The following is a 26625-nucleotide window of genomic DNA, read 5'->3' as shown; positions in this document are numbered from 1 at the left end:
TCAAACCCGTGTCCCCTGCATTGGCAGGCAGATTCTTAACCACTGCGCCACCAGGGAAGTCCAGGGCTTGGGCTTTAAAATCAGACAAACCTGGGTTTAGCTCTGCACTTGACTTGTTCTGTGGACATTGGGCAAGTTATTTCAAATCTCAGAACCTTAGTTCCCTCAACTGAGAGCTCAAAGGTTTTGGAATAGAGCATGCTGTGTCCGATGCCTGTTTTAGAAAGATCCCTCCTGCAGCTGTGTGGGGGATGGGCTGGAGGGGAGAAACCAGAGGCAGTTCAGAGGCTGCTGAATAGAAATGTTTCCAATTACCTCGGCCTCAGCCTCCTCCGCAGCATACTCTCCACTGTGACCCCGGAGCCAACCTCATGCTGTTGCTTAGCAACTCACCTGCATCACCCAGGGCTCTGAAGCTGGGGCCCCACCAAGGATGGGGAAGTGACCAGTTTAATTACAAAGTCTCAGGGGAATTATGCATCAGTTCATTCCTCAAATACTCATTGGGCTCCCACCAAGTGCCAGGCCCTGTGCTAGGTCCTGGGGACTTAAAGATTAATAAAATCCAGTCTCTTTCCTCAAGAAATACAAAATGTAGCAGAATGGACAGATTTCTTCATTTATTCATGAAATAGTTATTGAGTGCCCATCAACAGCAGAATGGATAAAGTTATAGCATATTCATACAACTTAATAGTATACACACAGTAGGAGAATGAACTACACACAAAAATATGAAATATTGAAGACTGAGTGAAACATAAGATGAGTGAAAGAACCTAGATAGAAAAGAGTACATTCTACATGATTACACTTAGATAAAGTACAAAAACAGGCAGAAGTAATCTATGCTGCAAAAGTCAGGACTGGGGACTTGGGAGGTAGTGACTAGAAGGCGGCATGAGGAGGGCTTCCAGAGTCCTGGAAATGTTCTGTTTATAGATGTGGGTGCAGGTTATATGGCGTGTGCAGTTTTCAAAAATTTATTAAGTCTGTATGCTTAAGATATATTAATTTTGCTGTACATATATTATTCATCAATAAAAAGTTTTTAAAAAGAAAAGTTTACTGAATACCTACAATGTGCCAGGCTCTACGTGTTTGGCAAACAGACACTTGAAGAGAAATTTACAACACGACAGGGATAAATACACAGGGGTCTGAGGAGCACAGAGAAAGGACTCCCCATCAACTGCACCCCATCTGAGGCAAGGGAACTGAAGCATGACTTCCCGGAGAAAGGGACTTCTAATCAAGTGGGAGTCTACCAGGCAAGGGAGAGGAAGCAAGGCCTTCCAGGCATCAGAAACGAGAAGGAAGAGGCAGGACGTGAGACTGAAGGGTTACATGCGACCCAAACTGTTAAGAGCCTGGGAATAACAATCATGATATCTAAATGTTTGTGGTGTAGCAGGCATTGTTTGAAATACTTTACATTTATTTAACCTACCAACCACAAAATGAGTAGGTGCCTATTATTCCTATTCTATAGATGAGGAAATTGAGGCACAGTAGGGTTAATTAACTTGCTTAAAATCCCACAGAACATGGCAGAACTGGGCTACACACGCACTCGGACAACTCCAGCGTGCTCGATCACTGCTCCACGCTGCCTAGGTCATTTTGTTACAAAGCCACTGAAGGTATTTAAACCATGGAGAACCAGGATCAGATTTTTGTGTGACAAAGATTATTCTGGCTCCTCTATGGAAAATTGCATTGGATTGGATGGAGCAAGGGTGCAGGTAGGGAGATCAAGGGGAAAGCTGCTCCAGGAGTCCCAGTGAGAGAAGCTGAGGCCTAAATGAGGGTAGAGGCCAGGGAGAGGAGGGAGATTTTTAGAAATCAATGACGGAGCCTATGTGCTTTGCATTTTACACATACTGCTAGAAATAAAATCCACGAGAAAGCAGAGGTTATTTTATTTTATTTTATTTTTTGACTTCAAGTGCAGAGAGTTGAGTTAAACATATTATTCAGTTGTCTTCTCTGGTCTTCCGTCTTATCTACTTATTTATTCCCTTCTACCCTCTTTCCTCTCCCGACCCCTACAGATAACTCTTTAATGTATTTATTGTGTAACTTTATACTGTTCTTGTAAATATGTGTTTTCATATTGTGTACACACAGTTTACATTTATGTAAATGGTGCCGGATTATGGTTCTCATTCTGTAACTTACTTTGTACCCTTGTGTACATATTTTTTAAGATCTATCCCTGCTACTATTTGTATCTTTAGTTTGTTGTCTCTGTTTCCTAGAATTAAAGAATTGGATTGACAATACAATGCCGTAGAAAGTGCCTTACTATGGAGTGGAGAGACTTCAGCTATAGCCCCTGCCTCTCTACTAACTTGTGGTGTGAACTTGGGCAAGTCCCTTTTCCTAGTTGAGTCTTAGCTTCCCCACTTATAAAATCAGAGGTGCCTTCTACCTCTAACCTTCCATGCAATCTCCCTTACTTTACACACAGGAAGCTCCGGGCCAGAGAGTGGGAGTGACTTGATCAAGGTCACCCAAAAGTTATCAATAGTTCAATTCAATTTAGCCCAAATTTATTGAGTGCCAGGCATGCTGCTAAGTGCTTTGGGTACTTAAATAAATAAGCCCTGCTGAGTCCCTCCTCCCGGGGCCTCTAAACAGAGCTGTGTTAATTTTCCAAGAGCAGGTGCAGAGATAGCCTGTGGGCACTGGTCATTTGCGGTGGAGATATTAATAGGACAGAGCCTCAGATAGAATCTAAGGCAGTACCTCCACTGCCCCAATCAGGCCCCACAACGTTCCTGGCCTCAAGAAAAGGAAAGAGCTTGGGTACACAGCTTCCTATTTGTAAAAGGTTATTTATTGCCATAGCATTTACTAACAATAACTGATCTGAAATAGTAAGACAAGAAGCCCTTATCTATCTGTATGCCTAATATTATACAGCAGTAATCACAGGATAAACAAAATTTTATATTCTGCTTTTTTAAAATGTTTTTGTTGTTGAACAATAAAACAGCTGCTGTTGATTATTTACTCTGCGCTAGACACCAAGCACTTTATATATGTTAGCTTATTTCATCTTCATTACAATCCCATGAGGTAGGAGGTACTATTATTAGCCCCATTTTAAAGATAACAAAACAGAAGCAAAGGGAGTTATATTACTTGTCCTAGGTCAGTGGATTTCAAGCATTTTGAATGCAACCCATAGTAGAAACATTGTTTACATTATAGTTTGGATCACACATACCTGTTTCACAATATTATACTAATCCTTGCTATACAGGACCCACTCAGTATTTTCTATTCAATTCTTTTTTTTTTTTTTTTCAATGCTGCTCCAAGCCACTAAATTGATTCTATGACGTACTAATGGATTGCAGCACACAGTTTGAAAAACAAGGCCCTAGGCAACGTATATACCACAATCCTAATAAAATTACACAAAATGTGAAGTCATCATACTCTTTAATGCCCTGTATCAGGTTCTGTGCTGCATGTTAAAGACACAGGCTTGAATCAGACATAGTCCTGCCCTCAAAGCACTCACAGACTCCTTAAGGAAGCACAGGTAGATAGGGAATGAAAGCACAGCAGTTGTTCTCAATTCTGGCTGCATCTTAGAATCACCCGGAGGATTTTTTTTTTTAAAGCACTAGTTAATGTTGAGGCTCTATTCCCCGACTTTCTGATTCAATTGGTCTGGGATGGGGCCTGGATATCGGTATTTTTTAAAAGCTCCCCAGGTGACTCTAAGGTGCACTTGGGACTGAGGATCACTGCAATACAGCATAAGTGCTACGTTAAAGGGAAGCATAATATAAGGGCATCTAACTACCTAAAGGTATTGAAAAAAGCCTCAAAGAGAAGTTGTTTTTTGAGCTGAGTTTGTGTGCTGAATACCTTCTGTTTGGTCCTTTAGATCCACTGTCCACTCACTGTCTTCCCAGTACACTGAAGCTGAACAGAGTAAGTCAATGGGCTCCTTTGCTCCCTGGCTTCCACTTAGGAATGGGCCCACACCCTTGCAGGAGATCGGTGAGAGGGAGGGGAGGAAGGGCCAGGTAGTAATTCCTTGGCTACCTCCCTGTAAGTTTGCCTTGGGCTGGCTGTGAACTTCCTCTGAAGGTAATTGCCCCTTTCAAGATGGCTTGATGAACAAGACTCTTTCCAGATTCTGTAATTTCTCCCCCCTTCCCCACTCATTCAGGTCAAGGGGTGTTAACAGCCCAGATAGGTTCCTGAACTATCCCTTGTCTTCCTCTACACCCCAACCACAAGTTTGAAATTAGTCCCCTTGTAAATAAACCTTTGTCTAATTATTCCAATCTCAGTGTGTCATCTGTTTTCTTCTGACACTCTGACTGATAAAGCCTAGAAGCAGTAAGGGAGCTTGCTAAGGATAAGGAAGGAAAAAAAAAAACAAACCCAGGCAGAGGGAGCAGCATGAATAACGGCAAAGAGGCATGAAAATACTGTATTTTTGTTTGTTTAATTCCCTTTACTGGTGGAGGACAAATTGCTAAATCCAATGCTCTGTTCTCAGTCCTATTCTTACTGGATTTATCAGCAGCATTTAACCAATTTATCGCTCTCTCCTTCTTGGGACAAATTTGTCACTTGGCCTCCATGACATTGCACTCTTTTGGTTCTTGTTCTTCCTCTGGCTACTCTTGTTCAGTGCCCTCTGCTGGTTCCCTCTCATTTTCCTGATGTCTTCATCTCCCTGAAGCTGAACGTTGGAGTCCCAAGGACTGTCTTTATACTAACTCTCCATCATCATCCAGTGTCATGGTTTTAAATACTCAGTGCTGTCCACTCCCAAATTTCTATCTTTGACCTAGATCTCTCCTCCAAATCCAGACTCATATATCCAACCTAACTAGAGATAAGCGTGGTGTCTGGAGCTGACTCCTAGAGCCAACTGTTACATTTTCAGGAATTTTTTAGCCTCTTGTTAAACACAGGTATTACTGAAAAGGGCGAAAGACTCATACGATCTGAAGAGGAACCAGAGTATTAAACACAGCCACTACTGAAAATTAAATTATGTAAACTTTAAAGATAAAATAAATTATATTAAAAGCAAAAGTAATATTAAAAACATCACTTTCTAATTATTTTACTATATTTTATTATTTTTATACTCTTGGGGTTATTTACATCTATTCTGTCTGTATTATGGAAATACTATATAACAGTGTGCTACTCTTGCATCCCTTGCTAACTCCGTGTTCAGTGACATCATGTTGGCAGCTTGAAATCAACCATGGTGAGAGTATTACACCACAGAAATTGGCAAATGCTACCCGTGAGAACTTGATTTATTGTTTTGTTGACTGCTTAGACTTAAGAAAGTGATGGAAAAATATTAATAATGCAGAATAAATTTACAGTGTATTCTGTCTATAGCTATTACACTATAACATTAAAAATTTGAAGAAATATTCTTCTAGTATTGGAAAACTGCTATCCAATTCAGCAAAGAAGACACTTGTGTCATTGACTAGTGAAGTTCCAACATGTCTTTATTGTTTCACTTTCATCTTACGATTAATGCAAATGAAAATATCAACAAACATTCATCCTAGAACTATCCTTGTTCAGCAGTTGCAGCCATTAGTTGGCTGCCAATACAAGTTTGGCAAAAATTGATTAAAGCATTCTGTGAGAATAAATTGGCCATGTGGAATTCACAGTAAGGAGTATTGTATATTTTATTATTATTTGTGAATTATTTGCTATGCATCATTTATATGAGTAAACTTTATAATAAACTTCTATGGGTACACACACGCACGCGCGTGCGTGCACACACACACACACACACACACACACATACACCTTTTTTCCCCTAGGGAGCCAGTCATTAAACATTTACCAGCAAAGCACTGCTAATAGGCAACTCAAACTTAACATGTCCAAAACTGAACTCCTGATGTCCCATTGCAAACCAGTTGTCCCTGCTGAATGAAGATGGTGTCTTCATCTCAATTAATGGCAACTTCATCCTTCCAGTCGCTCTGACCAAAAACTTTGAAATGATCCATGACTCTTCTGTTTCTCTCATACCCTACAACCAACCTATCAGGAAATCCTTTTGCCTCTACTTTCACAATACATTCAGAATCTGACTACATCCCGCAACTTCCACTGCCATCACTTTGATCTAAGCCTCCATGCTCCCCCACGTGGATGACTGCAATAGCCTTCTGACTGGTCTCCTTATTTCAATACTGCAGTCAGAGTGATTCTGTTAAAATAGAAATGTCATTCCCCTGCTTAAAACTCTTCAATGGCTTCCCACCTCACTCAGATTCCAAGCCTATGTCTTTAAAATGCCTTATAAGTCTCTGCCCCCACTCCTATCCCATTACCTCTCTAACCTCATCTCCTGCTACGGTTCCCCTCCCTCACTCCACTGCAGCTACACTAGCCTCCTTGCTGTTCTCCAAACACATCACTTCCTGTCTCAGGGCCTTTTACTTGTTTCCTCTACCTGGCACGTTAATTTTCTTCCAGTTTTCCCCATTGTTTGCTCTCTTTCTTTGATCTTTGCTCAAATGCCACTTTCCCAGTGAGGATCCCTGATCCCTTGAATTAAAGTTGCAATCCCTTCCCTCTCTCTTGCTTATCACCATCTAATGTACTATATGTTCCATATTATAAATTTTAGTTATTATCCTTTCCTGTCCCCACTAGAATGTAAGTTCAAGAATTTTTTGTCTGTTTTATTAACTACTATATTCCTGGCCCTTAAATTAGTGTCTTGTACATAGTAGGTGCTCAACAATTTGTTGAACAAACAAAACATTAATAGGTATTCTGAATACCCATAAAAAGCTTGTTTGAGCTTATTATGGGAAAGAGGAATATGGGGGGATCCACAATTGAGTCCTCTACTCCTCCAGGTGCTCAGCTGAGACTGTGTGTGCATTTGTCTGTGCCTGTAGGTCTCCTGTTTGTATAGATGGACCACGTAGAAATAGCTGTGCTCTTTCAGGAACACCAAAAATTCATAGTGGACTGAAAATAAAATGATAAAATATACACTGATGGCTAAAATCAACATTTCATATTAGATTCCAACATAGCCAAGTAGTAAAAGTCACCAGAAGGTTTAAGAAAAATGAGTATTTACCGAGTAGCTAGCACGTGCCAGGGAGCACAAAGATGATTTAGGTACAATCCTGCCTGCCCCCAAGGAGCTCACAGTCTGATGAGGAAGGTAAGCCATGGAAACAGACAACTATACAATATTATCATCAACCCACTAACAGGAAAATGTCCTAAGTACAAAGGCGACAGAGAGGAGAGAATGATTACGTGTAGTAGCAGAGGGGGATGATATCTGAGCTAGGTTCTGAAGCATGATTAGGGAGGAGGGAAAAGCCCAGAGAGAAATTTACAAGTGAGAGACATTTCATTATAATTTTTTTTCCCCCTCTGCTTACTAGAAATGCCTACCTATCTGGACTTTAACAGGAAATAGCCTGGCCAAGCTTGCAAAACTCCAAGTTGTGTGGAGCAGAATTTGAGAACTCCTGGTTATTGGGACACCCAAGGGAAGGAGACCAAAATGTTCACAAGGGCAAAGCAGAGAAGAGGGGACCATTTAACTCCACAGGACCCATCAGAGGCTCAAGACTCCCACAAGAAGGGTGTGAGGAAGGAGTATGAAGGGCGGAAGTACTTTATTTCTGCCTTGGCCCTTGCCTAGAGTACCCTTTTTCCTATTCTCCACCTCTCCGTATAATGTTACCTGCTTCTGAAGAGAGAGGTTGCCTTGGTAGTACAGAAAGACCTCATGTTCTGAATCTGAAGTCCCGGGTTTGAGTCCTATTAACTGTATAATCTTGTGCCCAGCTTCAAAATCTTTGCATGCCGCAGTCTAGAGCAGGGGTCCCCAAGGCCCGGGCCACGGACTGGTACCAGTCTGTGGCCTGTCAGGAACCGGGCCGCACAGCAGGAGGTGAGCAAGCGACGGTCGAGTGAGTGAAGCTTCATCTGTATTTACAACCACTCTCCATCCCTCGCATTACCGCCCGTGCTCCGCCTCCTATCAGATCAGCGGCGGCATTAGATTCCCATAGGAGCTCGAACCCTATTGTGAACTGAGCATGCGAAGGATCTAGGTTGTGCGCTCCTTATGAGAATCTAATGCCTGATGATCTGAGGTGGAGCTGAGGCAGTGATGCCAGCACTGGCGAGCGGCTGCAAATACAGATTATCATTAGCAGAGAGGTTTGACTGCACAGAGACTATAATAAATCAATTGCTTGCAGACTCATATCAAAACCCTATCAGTGAGAGGCAAGTGAAAACAAGCTCAGGGTTCCCACTGATTCTGCATTATGGTGAGTTGTATAATTATTTCATTATATATTACAATGTAATAATAATAGAAATAAAGTGCACAATAAATGTAATGTACTTGAATCATCCCGAAACCATCCCCTGCCCCACCCCCAGTCCGTGGAAAAATTGTCTTCCACGAAACTAGTCCCTGGTGCCAAAAAGGTTGAGGACCGCTGGTCTAGAGAGTGAAGTCCAAGCTCCTTGGCTTGGCTCTCAAGACCCTTCTCCATCTGGCCCCTGATGATCCCTCCAGCCTCATCTACCCCAAACCCCTTCTCAGCCAACAGCCAAGCACTTCTCTTGGGCTTTGTGTCTTCACAGACACTGTTCTCTCAGCTGACATCTTTCCCCTCCCCCTTCCCAAACTGGAGAATTCCCATTCCTCTTTCAAGACATGATTCTGGTGTTACTACCCCCAGGAGGCTTTTCCTGACGGCTAATTTAGCAATGGCCACAAAACCCCAGAGCTTCCTCTATCCCAGCATGTGGAGCACATCTGCTCTTGCCCCTTACCATCCAGAGGAATCTTTCTGCAACATAGGACTCACTGCCTCTCCCCTGCTTAAAAAAGGAAAGAAGTTTCATTTCTTGGCTTAAAGACCATAATCTTCACTGTGGCCTGCCAGGTCTGTGTGACCTCACCCCTGCGCTGCCTCTCCACCTTTCTCTTCTCACCCTTTGCTCTCTCTGCTCCAGCCAAACTAGTCTTTGTTTCTCAATGCACCATGTTTCTCTCTCAGGACCTTTGCACTTGCTTTACCCTGGCTAATTTCTACTCATTCTTCAGAGCTCACCTCAAAACTTCTTTCCTCTGGAAAACCCTCCTTGTGCCCCCTCCTCAGGTTAGTTTAGGTGACACTTACCACAATAGTAATTTTAGAGCTATTTATGAATGATTTGATAACTGTCTCCCCCATGCTGTCTTGTTCATCACTGCATGAGGGACACCTAGAACAGAAGCTGGTGTAGAATGGCTGCTCAAGAAGTGTTTGTTGAATGACTGTGTAAGTGCTTAGCCTGTACCGCATTACATGAAAGCTCCAGTTTTCTCAAGCCAGCCTGTGAGCTCCCGGAGAACTAGTACAGCGTCAGCACCCAGCACCGTGCTTGGCACTTAGTGGGGCTCCATAAGGGTTTTCCAAGTTTGGGAGACACTGTGAAGTGCTGCCCACATCCCCCATCAGTGAAGACTTGTAACACCAGCTATTGGGAATGCTGTCAGTGAAGAGCCTTTAACTGTCAGCCCCCCAGGGACAGGGCCCCCTTGGCTCCTGTCATAGCCCTTCCCAGATGGCCCCACATCCCATAAAAGATGAAGGCAGGGATATCAGAGGCCCGGGCTGGTCATCTTAGCTCATCTGGGGACAACTCTGATGGGCCATTCTAGTTCCAGAGCCCCTGTGGGGTCAGCCATGACTGTCCTCGGGCCTGCGTGGACCTCTGGACTCCTGCCCACTCCTGTTCCCTCCCCCTCCCTTCCACAGGTGTGGATCCCAAGGGCACTCCCTCATAAACACCCTGCACTGCAATCTCCATCTCAGAATCTGCTTCCCAGGAACCCAAACTGAAATAGGCCCTCTCTCTTCTCTTCTCCTCTCTCATCCCTTTCAGGGGACGTCCATTCATTCACCGAAAGTTCGTAGGCACCATTCAGCTGACAAAAAGTTTCACATCCATTTTTCTATTACTCTCATTCTGTACTGTCTAAGGGCGTCAGGAAGGCAACAGATGGAGAAACTGGGGCCCAGAGAGGTGCAGCGACCAGCCTAAGGGCACTGCACTAATTAAAAACTAGCTGAGCTCCCAGATGCAGTTTTCCACCTCCCTTTCCCTACCTAGTCGCTGCATCCTGGAGCAAGAGGGAGCCTCATTGAAACGAATTCCGGTCTCAGTGGGCAGAATCCTGAAACCATGGCTCTAGGGTCCGGGAAGGGGCGCGGAGTCCAACGCTACCGCAGTACAGATGGGGAGACTGAGGTCCAGAGCCCGGCGGTCCACCGCCCGCGGAGAAGGGGGCGCGTCCTGCCCGGCTGGCCGCTTGGAGCCGGGGCCGCCTCCTCCCGCCCCCCGCGCCCGTGACCCCAGCCCTGCCTTTGCCCTTGCCACGCCGCCTGCTCGGGAGCGAGTCATGGTGGCGGCACTGGCGGCAGGGTGGCTGCTCCTGGCGGCTGCGGCCTGCGCGCAGCGGGAGCAGGACTTCTACGACTTCAAGGCGGTCAACATCCGGGGCAAGTTGGTGTCTCTGGAGAAGTACCGCGGCTCGGTGAGTGTCCGCCCGCCGGGCCTCGGCGCCGCCCAGCCGGGGCCTGACGGGGGCGCCCGGCGGCCCGGGACCCTGCCGGGTGTGGCTCCGAGGGGCTCTGGCCGCCCGGCCACCCCGCCCTGGCTCCCCACCCCCACCCAGGCATCCCCCCGGGCGCGGCGCCCCCGGATCCTGCGCCGGGTCTGTCCCTCGACTACGTGGCATGGCCCGGCGCGCGGTGAAACCCGAAACTCTCGCTGCTGGCGCCGATTTCCCTCCCAGCGATTTTGGGCAGCGGGGCCCAGCCTCTCACGCACTGGTCTAAAAAGTAACCCTAGCATCCTACGGCCTTTGTCTCTCCCATCCCCAGTTTCCACGTCCGGAACAGAGGGAGCTGGTGATATTAAGTCCAGTGAGAACATTGTGGAAATGAAAGCTCGGTGCAGAGGAAGTTATCATTTCAGACGCACGGGGACCTTACACAGATCATCCTTTAGAGAGTAGTACACCAAGGCCCAGAGAGGGAAGGTCACAAAGCGCTAGAAAGCACGGAGCCTGGAGGAGAACCGCTTATCCATCCGTGGCCTACTCTAGGCAAACTTTTAAGCTGGCAGCTCAGGCTGACATTTAAGTGTCATCCAGTATAACTGCTACCTCCTTACTGAGAGGGAATCTCAGCTCAGAGAGGACTTGAGAGGGGAAGTGTGCTTGGGTGAGCCTTTGAAACAAGAGTGAGCTTTAGCAAGACCAAGAAGAGCATTCCAGGCAAAGACAACTGTCAAATGCCAAGACTCAGAACTAAACAGCAAGAATGGTGATGCGGGTGGGGAGGTCTTCAAGCAGTTGTGCTTGAAGGAGTATAAAGCATGAGGGTGAAAGATGAGGCTGAAGAGGGTAGGGAGGGACCAAGAGGGGCCTTGAACGCTACATTCAGAGACCGAAATGTTGCACTGTGTGTAATGAAGAGCCCTCCAAGTTCACTTCTCAAGGTGGACCTGAGGCTGTGGTGTGGAAAGGGTGGGGAGTTGGTTTCTAATGGACAGGGAGACCCAGCATCCAGATTTGGACGGACCACACACACACACACACACACACACACACACACACACACACACACACACGGCTGTTAGCATTCTTCTCCCAGGAGCAAGGGCATCCTTAGTGAAGAAAGTACTCTCTAAGCCTTGGAATTCTCAATTATCCTGGGAGTACTGGGGATAGTAGTCCTTGTCCTGATTGCCCCCCCCGCCCCCCGCCCAAGGTATTGTGAGTTTCAAATGAGGTGACAATGTGGAAGCACTTGGTAGAGTGCTCTGTGCTTGTGTTTGTTTGTTGGGCCCCAGCAGGAACCTCATCCAAGACTCAGGGCAAAGGGCCAGTAAGAGCAGGGCCCATTCCCATTCAGGCCTTCCCTTCCCTCTGGTGCAGCTCACCAGAGAGCCCCAGGTTTAGCACTTGACAAGCTCTGCTACTCATTAATTCATTATTTATTATTGAGCACCTACTGTATACTAAGTACTGTGCCAGCCCTGGGGATACAACGGTGAACAAAACAGCTACGTTTCCCCTTTAACAGAGCTTATATGAGGTGGAGAGGAGAGAGGCAATAAACAAGGAATGGAGAAATGAACAATGTAATTCCTAATAGTAATAGGTGCTAAGACAAAAACAGACAAAGGCTATCTGTTTTCAGAAGTAATAAGGCAGCCAGGATGTGAGGAACAGAAATCCTGGAGAAAAATTACCTGGAAAGTAGTCCCAGAATTCTGAGTGTTTTCATCCTCTAGGTCATTGGTAAATCCTAAAAAGCATTGGAGCAAGAGGCCTAGAAATCAATCAGAAAGAAACTGAAAAAAACAAAACAAAACGAAGTCACACACCTGCTACGAGGTAGAGTTAGAATTTGAACCCAGGCAGTCCAGTTCCAGAGCCCATGTCTTAATTTCCAGCTTATTTCCAGCTTTAGAGGGAAACCAGGAACAGTCAGTCAGTCCAGGGAACCTATAAATGAAACTGTGTGTTAACCCAAGCTTGGTTTGCCACTTGGGCAATATGGTCATTCATTCACCTGCAAATAGCTACTGGCTCATTATGTGTATTTTACCATGGGTTTTTTAAAAATTGGAAGCAAAAAACACTGGCTTCTTTATAGGCACTACATGCCTGCCACTGGGTCCAGCCCTAGAGACATAGCCATGAGCAAAATTGTATGGTGTGTGCCCTCACGCTAACTGGGAAGACAGTCATTTAGACCAGTGTTGAGTGTAGATAAATGGGTGACACTCAGGAATGCCCTTGCCTACACTGTGAGGTTAGGTACGTATAGGCCTGAGTGTAGTGTGTATGTGAATGGTTTATTTGTTTGCTTACTTCTGTGTACTCATCTGAGTCTGCATCTGTGCTTGTATATGTATATGTAAATTTACTGTGTGTATTTAGGTGTATCTGTCTGTGTTTTGTTCACTTTAAAGATAAGCTTTTTGGATTCAGGCACGGAAATAGAAATAGGATTTCCCTCCTTCCAAAAGTATAGGCAGACACACAAGATGTAGGTTAGAAATAAACAACCTTTAATGCTCTCAATGCCCAAGGATCCAGTAGAGAAGAAAGAGGAAGACCTCTAACTAGTGAAGGGAGCTAAGAGTCCCGGTTTCTCACCACCACAGGCGCAATATGGCATATGCTGACAAAATGGGGGAGGTTGTTCTAACAGCCTGTGGCCCCAAGGAATGGGTGAGGGAGATACAGCACAGTGGTTCTCATCGCCTAGCTCAGTGGTTCTCAGCTGGTGGCGATCTTTTTTCCCAGGGGACATTCGGCAATGTCTGGAGACATTTTTGATTGGTAAGACTAGGCATCTAGTGGGTGGAGGCCAGGGACGCTGCTAAACATTCTACAATGAACAGGACAGCCACCTCACAACAAAGATTATCCAGCCCCAAGTGTCAGTAGTGCTGAGGTTGAGAAACCCTATCCAGCCTCAGCAGTCTGTGCCAGAGCATGTCCAGTGCCCCAGGCTGCCCCTGGAAGGTGGCCCTCTTTATGGAGCCAGCTGGTATAATCCTGCCTCTTCTAAAAAGTGGCCAGGGCTTCCCTGGTGGCGCAGTGGTAAGAATCCGCCTGCCAATGCAGGGGACACGGGTTCGATCCCTGGTCCGGGAAGATCCCACATGCCGTGTAGTAACTAAGCCTGTGTGCCACAAATACTGAGCCTCCACTCTACAGCCTGTGAGCCACAACTACTGAGCCTGCATGCTGCAACTACTGAAGCCTGCGCGCCTAGAGCCCGTGCTCCGCAACAAGAGAAGCCACAGCAATAAGAAGCCTATGCACTGCAGCAAAGAGTAGCCCCCTCTCGCCGCAACTAGAGAAAGCCCACGCACAGCAACAAAGACCCAACGCAGCCAAAAATCAATCAATCAATCAATAAAATTTTAAAAATAATAATAAAATAAAAAGTGGCCAGAGAGATAGGGCTTGGCTACCTAAACACAGGGTGAGAATTTAAATCCTTTAATAATATATAACTAGAAGCTAAAAACATAGCATTGGTGCCAAAATTGTAACTGCAGTAATATAATCAAGTTCCATCAGCCAGATTTATATTTATCACCGAACGGCAATAAATAAATATAAGGCAATCATAAATTTAAGGGTTAGTCTAGTGATAGAAGAAAGTGGTATTTGTTTTGCTGGAGGGAGAGGGGCAAAAAGGGATTGCCCTGAGGTTCTTGGGATCCTTTTATCAAGAAAACCATGCCTGTCTATGTACCCATTCAGGTGATCATATATATGTGCACACTTACTTATTCATTCAGCACATACTTTCTGAGACTTTTCCATGTGTCAGGCCCAGTAATGAAGTGAACATAGCTCCTGCCCTCAGTGGGTTCACATTCTAGAAGGAAGACCAACACATGTATAGGCAACTACAGTGTAGAATGATGAGCGCTAGTTGACTGAGCCAGAAATTGAACCCAGGTCTGCCTTTTCTCTCTCCTGTATCACCTCCTGATGTGAGTTCACCAGTATGTGTGCCTCTCTCTGTGAGGGTGTTCTGTGTGTTTGTGGGCATGTGTGATGTGTGCTAATGTATCTTTGTGTCGTGGGGCACAGGCATACCCATTCATGTGTATTGTGTACTTATTCTCATGAATGTTTATGTATGTGTTTCACACATGTCTGTAAGACCCTGCATGTTTATGAGAGAGAGCATTAGTTGTTGAGGGGGCATCACATACGTGGGCATGTCAGGCCGTGTACAAGTGTGTGCCTCTTCACTGGTTTGTGTATGTGTCTGGGTTTTGCTTTTGCCACCCAGGTGTCCCTGGTGGTGAACGTGGCTAGCGAGTGTGGCTTCACAGACCAGCACTACCGGGCCCTGCAACAGCTACAGCGGGACCTGGGGCCTCACCACTTCAACGTGCTTGCCTTTCCCTGCAACCAGTTTGGCCAGCAGGAGCCCAACAGCAACAAGGAGATTGAGAGCTTTGCCCGCCGCACCTACAGTGTCTCTTTCCCCATGTTTAGCAAGATCACAGTCACCGGCACTGGTGCCCACCCTGCCTTCAAGTACCTGATCCGTGAGTCCTGAGCCTTTCCCTCACCTTCCCTCAGCTGGCTGAGGCTGTGGCTCCCTGGGCAGCAGAAGCTACTGGCTGGCTGGGTGACCTGGGGCCCCTTAGACCCGCACAGGTGGGTTGACGGTCTGTTCTAGCACTAATCTTTGAGGATGAGCTGAGCAGTATTCCTGCCTAAGAATATCTCCGCCCCTGCTACCTCGCAGTTCTCCCTCAGAGTCACTCTTGCAGACTTCTCTGGGTGCCTGTTTCCATCTGCAGGGGCTCCTAGAAGGAGACTGGACCCTCAGATTTTAGTCAGTGTGAATTAGTTGAGCTTATGGACTTAGCTGCAGGCAGGGGACGCCACATGCCTGGAGAAGGCTGGCCCGTATCTCCTGTCCTGAGTCAGAGGCAAAGTGTGTAGGCCACAGGAGAGAAACCTTCTGAGCTAACATACCAGATCTTGGGAATTCCCTGGCATTGCAGCAGTTAGGACTCGGCACTTCCACTACCCGGCCTGGGTTCAATCGCTGGTTGGGAAACTAAGATCCCGAGCAAGCTGTGTGGCGCAGCCATAAAAAAACCAAACAGATCTTAATATTTGAGAAATAGAGTCCTTCTGCAGAAGCCTCAGAACCACAAAATGGGGTCATTAGCCAAGCTTGTCATTAAGTCCTGTTTCCTTTCTCAGGCCTTTCCCTTCCTTTGGGGGCTCCATTTTTGCCTTCTCCCACCTCCTATTCCATGCTTCTGGTTGCCTTCATATCCCTCACTACCACCCCCCGCCAATCCATTCACCTGGAAGAGTAAATAACAAACAACAGTGTAGCAAACAAAAGGTCCCTTACTGAGGCAATTTGAATTTTGCTTTGTGGGTCAATCCTAATATTTGTTTTTTTCCCCTGTGTGTTTTTATAAGTTCCTTCTCAGTTCCCATAGTTATAGATCAAACCTGGCTGTGCTTTAGAAGCACCTGGGAGCTCTTAAAAATGCATTAGCCTGAGACCTACTGAAGCAGAGCCCAAGAATCTGTTTATATTAAGCCCCCCTCCTCCACCACCACCACCACCATGATTCAGATGCAGAGAGTCCATGGACTAACATTTGGAAACCATTGAGATTTAATCAGAAAATAGGATATAGACTGTGTAGTAGTTTGAGGTCATTAATAAAGGAAGATCTGATATTGCCTTACCCAGCACTTCACAGAATCATAAAGCAGTAGTTCTCAACCTGGGCACCAGATTGCAATCTCCTGGAAAGCTTTTGAAAAATACTGATGCCTGAGTCTCACCCCCAGATATTCTTACTTAAGTGGTATGGGGTTATGGACTGGGCATCAGGATTTTTAAAAGCTTTCCAGTTCATTCTAACTAATAGAACCACTACTGCAAGGGAGAGATGGACACCAATAGTGGAATTCCAGGAGATGGGACATAGGGAAGCACACTTTGCTCTCCTTCTTCCTTTGCTCTAGAGACTTCTGGAAAGGAGCCCACCTGGAACTTCTGGAAGTACCTAGTGGCCCCAGATGGAAAGGTGATAGAGGCTTGGGACCCAACCGTGTCGGTGGAGGAGATAAGGCCCCAGATTACAGCGCTTGTGAGGAAGCTCATCCTGAAGAAGCGAGAAGACTTATAACTACTTTCCCTGCTCTCCCACTGTCCCCTCCCCTCACTGTTCACGAGTGACCAAAGCAAACGCAAATGGTGCTACAAGGGAGAGACTACTGACTCTCCTTCCTCCACTCTTATCCCACCTACCCCATCACTCCTGTCTGGGGAAAATTCTAGTAGTTTGATTATTTGAAACTTAGAGCAACCTGTAAGAACCCCTGACCAGTGACAGCTCTTGACCAATGACTCACCAACCAATAAGAACCTCTAGCCCATGAAAACATGTGGCAAATAGAGGTACAAGCAATAATCTCCTACCTGTTATGAACTCTGTAAAATGAGGCCAATTCCTACCTCACAGGGCTGTTGTGGGGATGAGGATGAAAGGCCTATGAAAGTGCCTAGGGCAGTGCCAGCTAACTAGGAGGCGTTCAATAAATGTTTTTTGCATATGAACCAAAAAATAAGTTGTGATCAATAAAAACTTGAACCCAACATGAATTTCCAGCCGTGAGAATCCAGGCCAAACATTTTTTGTTGTTGTTGTTGTTGTTGTTGTTTTCCTATGTATTTTTTTCAATTACCAAAGTAATACAAATTCATTGTAAAATAAGACGTTACAAAATAAAAATGAAACTGTCCCCCTCATTTCCTATATGGTCACTCCCTGGAGGTAAACACTGTTAGCAGTTTGGTACCAAGTCTTCCCAGACTTTTTTTTATCAAGCCTATCATTATTGCCCAATAAGAATTCACTGACCAAAAGTACACTACAATTGCAAACAGGCAAAGGATAAGAACAGATAATTCACAGAAAAATAGAGATGGATAATGAGGATATGAAAAGATGTTCAGCCTCATTCAAGTTGGAAAGATTTTGTTAAATGATAATACCTGTCATTGGTGAGGATGTGGGGAAATGGGCATTCGCATAAGCTGTTGGTGGGACAACAAACTGGCACAAGTTTTTAGAGGATGACTTGTCAATATCTTTTTTTTTTTTTTAAACTCCCTGTGCTGTTTTTTTGTTTTGTTTTTTTTAAATTAATTAATTAATTAACTTATTTTATTTTTGGCTGTGTTGGGTCTTCGTTTCTGTGCGAGGGCTTTCTCTACTTGCAGCAAGCAGGGGCCACTCTTCATCGCAGTGCGCGGGCCTCTCACTATCGTGGCCTCTCTTGTTGCGGAGCACAGGCTCCAGATGCACAGGCTCAGTAGTTGTGGCTCACGGGCCCAGTTGCTCCGTGGCATGTGGGATCTTCCCAGACCAGGGCTCGAACCCGTGTCCCCTGCATTAGCAGGCAGATTCTCAACCACTGAGCCACCAGGGAAGCCCCATCAATATCTTTTAAAACAAAATGTTTATATGCTTTGATCCACCATTTCTCCTTTTAAAAGACTCCCAAACTGTGCAAATATGTGTGTACAATAATATGTGTGTACATTATTCATAATGGTGAAAATTCTATGCAATCCTTGTGTCCATCAGTATGGTTTGGTAACAAATTATGGTACAAATCCAAATGATAATAATAACTAATACAGGGCTTCCCTGGTGGCGCAGTGGTTAAGAATCTGCCTGCCAATGCAGGGGACACAGGTTCGAGCCCTGGTCTGGGAAAATCCCACATGCCACGGAGCAACTAAGCCCGTGCGCCACAACTACTAAGCCTGCAGTCCAGAGCCCGTGAGCCACAACTGCTGAGCCCGCGTGCCACAACTACCGAAGCCTGTGCACCTAGAGCCTGTGCTCCGCAACAAGAGAAGCCACCACAATGAGAAGCGCGCGCACCACAACGAAGAGTAGCCCCCGCTCGCCGCAACTAGAGGAAGCCTGTGCACAGCAACGAAGACCCAACACAGCCAAAAATAAATAAATAAAATAAATAAATTTTTTAAAGGGAAATAACAATAAAAAAATATATATAAATAATAATAACTAATACAGTTATTCAAATGAATGAATTAATTTCTATGCTACCATAGAAAGTTGTCCAAAAGTGAAAAAATGGCAAGTTGTAATGAACACATGCACACACAAGAAAACATCCAGTACAAACAAGAATAATATTTTTATTAAAAATTTACAATGTTAAGTGTGAGAGAGAGAGGGAGGGAAGGAGGGAGGGAAGGATGTAGACCAAACTGTTAATGGTGGTTGTCCGTGAGGGTGTGGGGCGGGATAACAGGAGTCATTCACTTTCTTTGTTAAGTATTTTTGTAATGTTTGAATTTTGTATGTAAAAATACGTATTTCACTCTTATATAAATATAGAAAAGAAGTGATGAGCAGAGTCACTGATCGATAATTTATTGGCCAATGAGAATTTCATGTCTACTTCTCCCAAAGTCACTCTTCTAGAAGAAGGAAACTCAGATTCAAGTCTTGGCTGTGCCCTTGACTCACAGACTGAGCAAATTGTTCCCTCTCTGCTGTCTTCCACTTTCCCACTGGACAATGAAAGGGTTGAACTGTGCTCAAAGCCTCCCTTAATGATCCTTCCCAGAAGCTGCAAGAGTAAATGAAGGCTTTCTGTGGGCTGACCACACACCACCCTGTGGTGGCCTCCAGCCTGTCCTTACACACCCTCCAACCTCTGGCTCTGCACATGGTCGTTTCCGCGTGTGCGCAGGCACACACACACACACACACACACACACACACACACACAGTGAAATCCAGCTATCACAGAAATTTTTGTGATGAACACCTCAGAACCACATTCTCAATGGACATCTCTCTGACCTCACCCTACTTGACCTGTCAGTCACTTCTGACATTGCTGATTGTACGACTCTTCTCCCTGACACATTCTCTTCCCTTCTTAGTTTTCCTGCCCCTGCCTTCTCTTGGTTTTCCCCCGTCTCTCTGAGTGCTCCTTCCTTCTCAGTGTCTGTCCATGACTCTTCCTCCTCTGCCCACTCCTTCCCTGTTGGTGTTCCTTAGGCTTCTAGGCGGGTCCCTTTTCTCACTTCGTATACTCTTCTGCAACCATCTCATTTTTTCTCTACACCCTGATGATACCTAAATCTCTACCCTGTATCTATGCTGGACTCATACCCACTTGCCTACTGGGCATGACTAGAGACACCTCAATTCAGTGTCTCCAGAACTAAACTCATCACCTCTCCCTGACACACCCACTCTCCCTTATCCCCAGTCTTCACAAACCCCCTAAGCCTTTCCTTCCACACACCACTCACTCGCTCACTCACCATTTTGTTGAGCTCTCTTGTCACCCTCAGATGATTCTCATTCACTATCAACTGGTCCCAGGTCCTCAAAGAGAGTGTGGACCCATTCTAATTGCTTATTTATTTCTCTGAACTGGGCTGGAGTGTGGAGGGAGGAGAGCGTGACTATGAGGGGAATCTCTGGAAAATTATGGTTGGAAGGGACTTTCATTCATCAACAAATATTTCTTGAGCATTGCCTGTGTGTCAAGTTCTGCATTAGGTTCTAGGGATACATCAGTGAGCAAAACACCCGTGTTCCCAGCTGTCATGGTGCTCAGAGAATAGTGGGAAAGCCAAACATTAAACAAATAATTACACCAATTATTATACAATTACAATTATGATAAGCAGCAGGAAGAAGTACAAGGAACCATGAGCATGTATAAAAGTGGCATTGGACATATTCTGGAGTTCAGTGGAGGCTTCCCTGAGAAATGACATTTAAGCTGAGAGCTGAAATTTTAATAACAGTTAGGGCAAAGAAGTAGAGGGGAGGGTTTGTAAACAGAAGCAGTGGCTGGAGCAAAGACCCTAATGAGGGAAGATGCTCAATAGAATGGAGCCAGTGCTGCTTGGAGCGAAGTGATAGGGAGAAGGGTCAGAGAGGTAGGCAGGGGCCAGATCATTCAAGGTCTTGTGGGATCCAGGTAAGAAATGTTAGTGACTTGACTTAGCATCACAGAGTCTGTCTTCAGTCCCAAACCTGAAGGTCAGAAATAAACCCTTGGTACAGAGGCAGACACTGAACTACAGATAGGAGAAGTAGATGGCTCTGGGGCTACCCAGAGCACCGGTCAGCATGGAGACACCTGTGGAAGGCAGGCAGATCTGAAACCTCCCAGCTCCAGCAGGGCCAGCCTGGTGTTTACTGGAGGGAATTGCTGAGGCCTGGATCGCTACAAATCACCAAACTTCTTGCATAGATTCCTGGGCCCCAGAGGGATTACATTGCAGGTGGTCAATAGGCTACATTTCAAGAAAGAAACACTGCCTTGGGTATAACAAAAAAAACTCTGCAGCTTCCTCTCCTCCCCACATCTCCTTCAGTCCCTACATCTTAGCCCTTACCTGTGACTTTTACCACTTTGTGTCGAGATAGAGATTTGGCAGCTACAACAAGAACCCAAAGTAAACACAGTCTCAAAAATAGTAGGTTTTTTCTATACCATGTAAAAATTGGACCTTTACCCTGCTCCATGAATTAGTCAGGGGCCTGGGCTTATGGCTCTGGCATCCCGAGGAAGTTGTCATCAGCCGCATGACCCAGACATAATTTATTTTCACTAGGAAATAAAGTTTTTATTCTGTATGGCCATGTGCCCATATGAAAATTGAGTTCCATTAACATAAAAGAAGGGGAGAACAGATGTTGCAGGGGTCGGGGACAAATAGCCATCTCTGCGCTATATCTTAACATTTTTCAAATCTCTCTCCTCTCCTTTTTCCTGCTACGACTATCCTAACTCAGGATTTATCATCTTTCTGGCTCATATCCTTGGCCCCAATTCCCTCCTTCAATCCATCCTTCATGTCACAAGCTGAATGATGTTCCAAAAAGCAGACCTGAGCATATCACCTCTCTGCTTCAGTGTGCCCCCCAACCCTTATCCTTGGAATAAAGGCTTTGTTCTTTAAACTGTCATTCAAAGTCCTTGTGCCTCATCTACCTCAATTTCTAACCTTTGGTGTTGCTACAGCACCAAACTGCTTGCTATATTCTCTCTCATTTCTTCCTCCCATCGCACAGGTAGAAATTCTTTTCCTTTCCCTGATACTGCTGTGCACCTTATCTCCGCTGTATTCTTTGAACGTAAGAAATGCCTGGCCCATAGTAGGTGTTCAAAAGTCATCTATTGACTGACTACCTCATTGTCATCATCTATGTCTGTTTCTAAGTGTCCTAGAGACTGTCTCAGGCCCTGCATTGGCTCGGTTCCCCCTAAAAGGCTCAAATCCTCCCGTGGAAGGGGTGACCAGTCTCAGTAAAATGGGAAAGCCCGGTCAGAAGGCCCTTCTTCTAATCTCTTGGAATATTAGTGCTCCCCTCTGAGCACATGACCAATTATGCCCTGCTGGTCATTCTCCAGAGGGGGTCCCAGGGCCACAGTCGTCCCTGGTGTTAGTGACGACTGCATGGGAAAAACTTATATTTTAAAGGTTACTCGTTTTTCATATGACATTCAAATTTAACCAGCCGTCTTGCATCTTATCTGGCAACACTAATCCAGGGTTGAATACCACGCAGTAGGAAGTTGAACTAGATAGCCTCTAGGATCCTTTCAACTCTAGAAAGCAAAGATTCTAACTCTTCTGATTCACCTTGTAACTCCCAATGAAAGCAGAAACTCAGGATTAAAGTCAAAGAGCTGAGAACATAGTTAATAGGCTAATCAACATAACAAATGACAATATCCCCTTACTAGATGTGTAACATTTGGGACAGTCACTTAATCTACCTCAACCTCCATTGCTTCATCTAGCCAATAAAAGGAAACCAAGATTTTACCTAATAAATGCTGGGCACTGTGCTAGACACTTCTATGTGCTGCCTCCGCTGGAATGTTCAGACAAACTAATGTGTGAAAAGGCCCTTTGTAAGTGGAAGTGGGCTGTAACAAATGTGAAACAGTATTAGCATTAGTGTAGCACCTATCTCTAGCTGATTTCCTTTACTGAAACCTTCAGGGGAAAGAAGTTTCCCTAGTTTGGTCATATTGTAGGGGAAAAACATTGTCTAGGACTCTAGTGTCTAGAGCAGTGATTCTTAACTAAGGGTGATTTTGCTCACCAGGGGACATTTGGCAATGTCTGGAGACATTTTGGTTGTCACAACTGGGTAATGGGTACTACTGGCATCTAGAGGGTAGAAGCCAGGGATGCTGCTACACATCCTACAGTACTCAGGACTGTCCCCTACAGCAAAGAATTACCTGGCTTAAAATGTCAGTAGGCTGAGAAATCATGGTCTAGAGTACTGCCAAGCAGAATTTATATCCCAGCTCTACCACTTAGCAGCTGGGTGACTCATGGACTTTTCCTCTCTGTGCCTCAGTGTCCTCTTCTGGGACATCTGGGATATTAATAGCACTTACCTCATAGGCCTATTTTGATGATTAAATAAAAATACACCCATAAAGCACTGGAGTACCTGATACCTAGTAAACATTCAGTAAATGATAGTTCTTCTTATAGTTATTTAAGTATTACTGTCCCCTCTTAAAAGATAAGAAATTGAGACTCAGAGAGGGGAACAGACTTGCCCAAGGTCAAGAGAAAAAGCAGTTCTAGTCATGGGGTTGACAAACGTCACCAAGAATCTTCTGTAGACAAAGGCTGCAGTTTTCTTGTGTGCGGACCTAACATGAGACACCATCCTTGCTCTCAGCAAAGTGGAAGGAAAAGGAGAACTAACCTTTACTGAGTGCTCACATAACCTATATCTCATCTCTTAAGGTAGGTATTATGATTTCCATTTTACAGATATGACTAAGTGAGGAGTCTAAAGTCTCCCAGCAAGTCAATTGCCAAGTAGCAATTGATATCCAGGCTGACCCACTACCAAAGTCCCTGCCTCTCCCTCTGTTCTCTGCTCCCTAGACTCTGGTAACACTCCAGCAGGGACAGGGAGGGTTTAGGTTTGGAGATTTTGATTCTGGGAGAAGGCCATTCACTCCAGGGTGCAGCAGTCTTGGAGTAAATTGCAGAAGTGGCTGATCTCAGACTGAAAAAGAACTGTGAATATGAAAAATGCTTAATAACAAATAAAGTGCTGGATTCATGTTGAGACCAAAGAAGGAGGTAGACAAAAGCTGTGTTTGTTTCCTTGAACTTTGGGGATTGGCAAACCCAGGACAAATCCTAGTTTCTGCCATTCCTGGCTGTTTCCTTGGGTGAGAACTTAACCTCTTTGAAGCTCAGTATCTTTATATATAAAATACCCATTCAGAATCCTTCGTTCATTTATTTTATTTTATCTTTTTAACATCTTTATTGGCATATAATTGCTTTACAATGGTGTGTTAATTTCTGCTGTATAACAAAGTGAATCAGCTATATGCATACGTACATCCCCATATCCCCTCCCTCTTGCATCACCCTCCCACCCTCCCTATCCCACCCCTCTAGGTGGTCACAAAGCACCCAGCTGATCTCCCTGTGCTATGCGGCTGCTTCCCACTAGCTATCTATTTTACATTTGGTAGTGTATATATGTCCATGCCACTCTCTCACTGCGTCCCAGCTTCCCCTTCCCCCTCCCCGTGTCCTCAAGTCCATTCTCTACGTCTGTGTCTTTATTCCTGTCCTGCCCCTAGGTTCATGAGAACCATTCTTTCATTCATTTATTAGTTCTTCCTCCTCCCTTAACCTATATGGCTATGCAGATTTTGAAGGTGGCCAGCAGAAAGGACAATTAGGAGTTGAAATCTAGCCTGAACTCTACTTACCCAGCCTTGCCTTTGGCACAGAGCTATATAAAACCAGAGGAAGGGACACTTTTTAAAAAAAAAATTTACTTATTTATTTAGGCTGCACCGGGTCTTAGTTGAGGCACTTGGGATCTTTGTTGACACATGTGGGATCGTTTGTTGTAGCATGTGGGATCTTTTAGTTGTAGCATGCAGGCTCATAGCTGTGGCATGCAGCCTTCTTAGTTGTGGCATGCAGGCTTCTTATTTGCAGCATGCAGGCTCATGGTTGAGGCATGCATGCGGGATCTAGTTCCCTGACCAGGGATCGAACCTGTGCCCCCTGCATTGGGAGCTTGGAGTCTTACCCACTGGACCACCAAGGAAGTCCCAAGGGGCACTTTTTTCTGATTTGCACAAAAGCGCACAAAAGAACAAAGGTGGCACAAAGCAACAGCTTGAGAACCAGCCCTAGACTAAGTGTGGTGAAACCAGCACCGAGCAGGTAGAACTTTTGTCCTAGAGGAGCCCATAGTCTGAAGCTGTGGTTCCTAAGTGAGATGATGGCACATGGAAGTGTTCAATGAATGGTACACATAGACAGAACAGCAGATGCTGCAATAAAGAATGGTGCTTTCGGGGGCGGCGAGTCTTCAAGATGGACCTTGGAGAGTGTAGAGGATTTAGATAAGAAAAGAAGGGAACTACATAGGCAAAAACTTGGGAGACAGGGCTCCCTTCCCAGGTCAGATTGGCTGAAACAGAGGCTTCCTGTAGGAGAGAAGAGACAGGTATAGTTGGAGAGGTATGGAGAGTTCAAATTTTAGAGGTCAGACTAGAACCACTGGGGCTACTTCAACAGCTCAGGTCAAGCCTTCAGAGGACCTCTCTGTTGATAAGTGTGTGATGGGAGAGAATCAAATGCAGAGAAAAAAGAATAACATAACTCTGCCTCAAAAGTCAAAAGAATTCTCTTCAGCATTGTACTGGAAATCCTAGACAGTGTAACAAAACAAGAAAAAAATAAAATGCATCAACTGGAAAGGAAAAGTAAAACTGCCTTTATTCACAAGCAACATAATATGTTGCCTGTGAGGAAATCATATTTTTTTCATGTTAACATAAAAAAATCCTTAGTCTATAAAAAAGCTACTAGAACTAATAACTGAATTTAACAAGATCTCAGAATACAAGGTGAATATAGGAAAATAAGTTGTATTTCTATAAATTGGCAACAAACAATTGGAATATCACATTAAAAATGTCATTTACAATAGCATCAAAAATAAGAAAAAGGGAAAAATTTTATAAAATGTGTACAAGACCTGTACATGGAATAGTATAAAACATTGCTGAGAGAAACTAAGAACTAAATAAATGAAGAGATATATACCATGTTCATGGATTGGGAAACTCAATATTAAGATGTTAATTCTCTCCAAATTGATCTATTGATTCAATGCAATCCTAAACAAAATTCAAGCATGATTTTTGGGGGCAGAAATTGACAAGCAGATTCTAAAATTTATATGGAAATGCAAAGGACCCAGAATCACGAAAACAATTTTGAAAAATAAGGACAAAGTTAGAGGACTTATACTACCTGATTTTAAGACTCACTTATAAAGCTACAGTAATTAAGACAGAGTGGAATTGGCATAAGGATAGATCCAGATCAGGTCAATGAAATAGAATAGAGAATTCAGAAATAAATCCACACATACATGGTTAATTGAGTTTTGTCAAAGGTGTCAAATTAATTCAATAGAGAAAGGATAGTCCTTTCAAAGGATGGTTTTGAAACTACTTTTACTTCATATTTGGCACATAAATTAACTCAAAAAATTCAGAGGCATAAATGTAAAAGCTAAAGCTATAAAACTTTTGGAAGAAAACATAGGAGAAAATCTTTGTTATCATGGGGTCTGCAAAGATCTTTTTTTTTTGCCCCCCCCCCGCCACGTCATGTGGGATCTTAGTTCTCTGACCAGGGATTGAACCTGCACACCCTGCATTGGAAGTGTGGAGTCTTAACCACTAGACCACCAGGGAAGTCCTGGCAAAGATCTTTTTTAGATAGAACACAGAAAGCACTAATCTTAATAGAAAAAAAAGTGATAAATTGAACTATCAAAATTCTTAATTTTGGCTTTTCAAAAAACACCATTAAGAAAAATGAGAGGGCTTCCCTGGTGGCACAGTGGTTAAGAATCTGCCTG

At 44.6% G+C, this 26625-nt stretch overlaps 1 protein-coding gene across 1 annotated transcript; it reads left to right on the top strand.

Annotated features, from left to right (window-relative positions):
- Positions 1-10291: 10291 nt before the first annotated feature.
- On the top strand, positions 10292-17411 carry GPX7 (glutathione peroxidase 7). Its single transcript, XM_082430785.1, has 3 exons — positions 10292-10606; positions 14907-15168; positions 16625-17411. The coding sequence occupies exons 1-3, from the start codon at positions 10307-10309 to the stop codon at positions 16786-16788; spliced, it is 726 nt and encodes a 241-aa protein (XP_082286911.1). The 5' UTR covers positions 10292-10306; the 3' UTR covers positions 16789-17411.
- Positions 17412-26625: the final 9214 nt, after the last annotated feature.

Source organism: Balaenoptera physalus (assembly GCF_965194825.1).
Source record: "Balaenoptera physalus genome assembly, chromosome: 1".
NCBI classification, from domain to species: domain Eukaryota; kingdom Metazoa; phylum Chordata; class Mammalia; order Artiodactyla; family Balaenopteridae; genus Balaenoptera; species Balaenoptera physalus.
Note: the sequence above shows the minus strand (reverse complement) of the source record. Positions and strands in the feature narration are given on the sequence as shown.

What these genes read in the sequence shown, in the direction of transcription:
- GPX7 (XM_082430785.1), top strand. Translation starts at nt 10,307, where the DNA reads ATGGGGAGACTGAGGTCCAGAGCCCGGCGGTCCACCGCCCGCGGAGAA. An exon ending in TGGAGAAGTACCGCGGCTCG is followed by an intron (nt 10,607 to 14,906) that starts GTGAGTGTCCGC and finishes TTTGCCACCCAG; the next exon opens with GTGTCCCTGGTGGTGAACGT. An exon ending in TGCCTTCAAGTACCTGATCC is followed by an intron (nt 15,169 to 16,624) that starts GTGAGTCCTGAG and finishes CCTTTGCTCTAG; the next exon opens with AGACTTCTGGAAAGGAGCCC.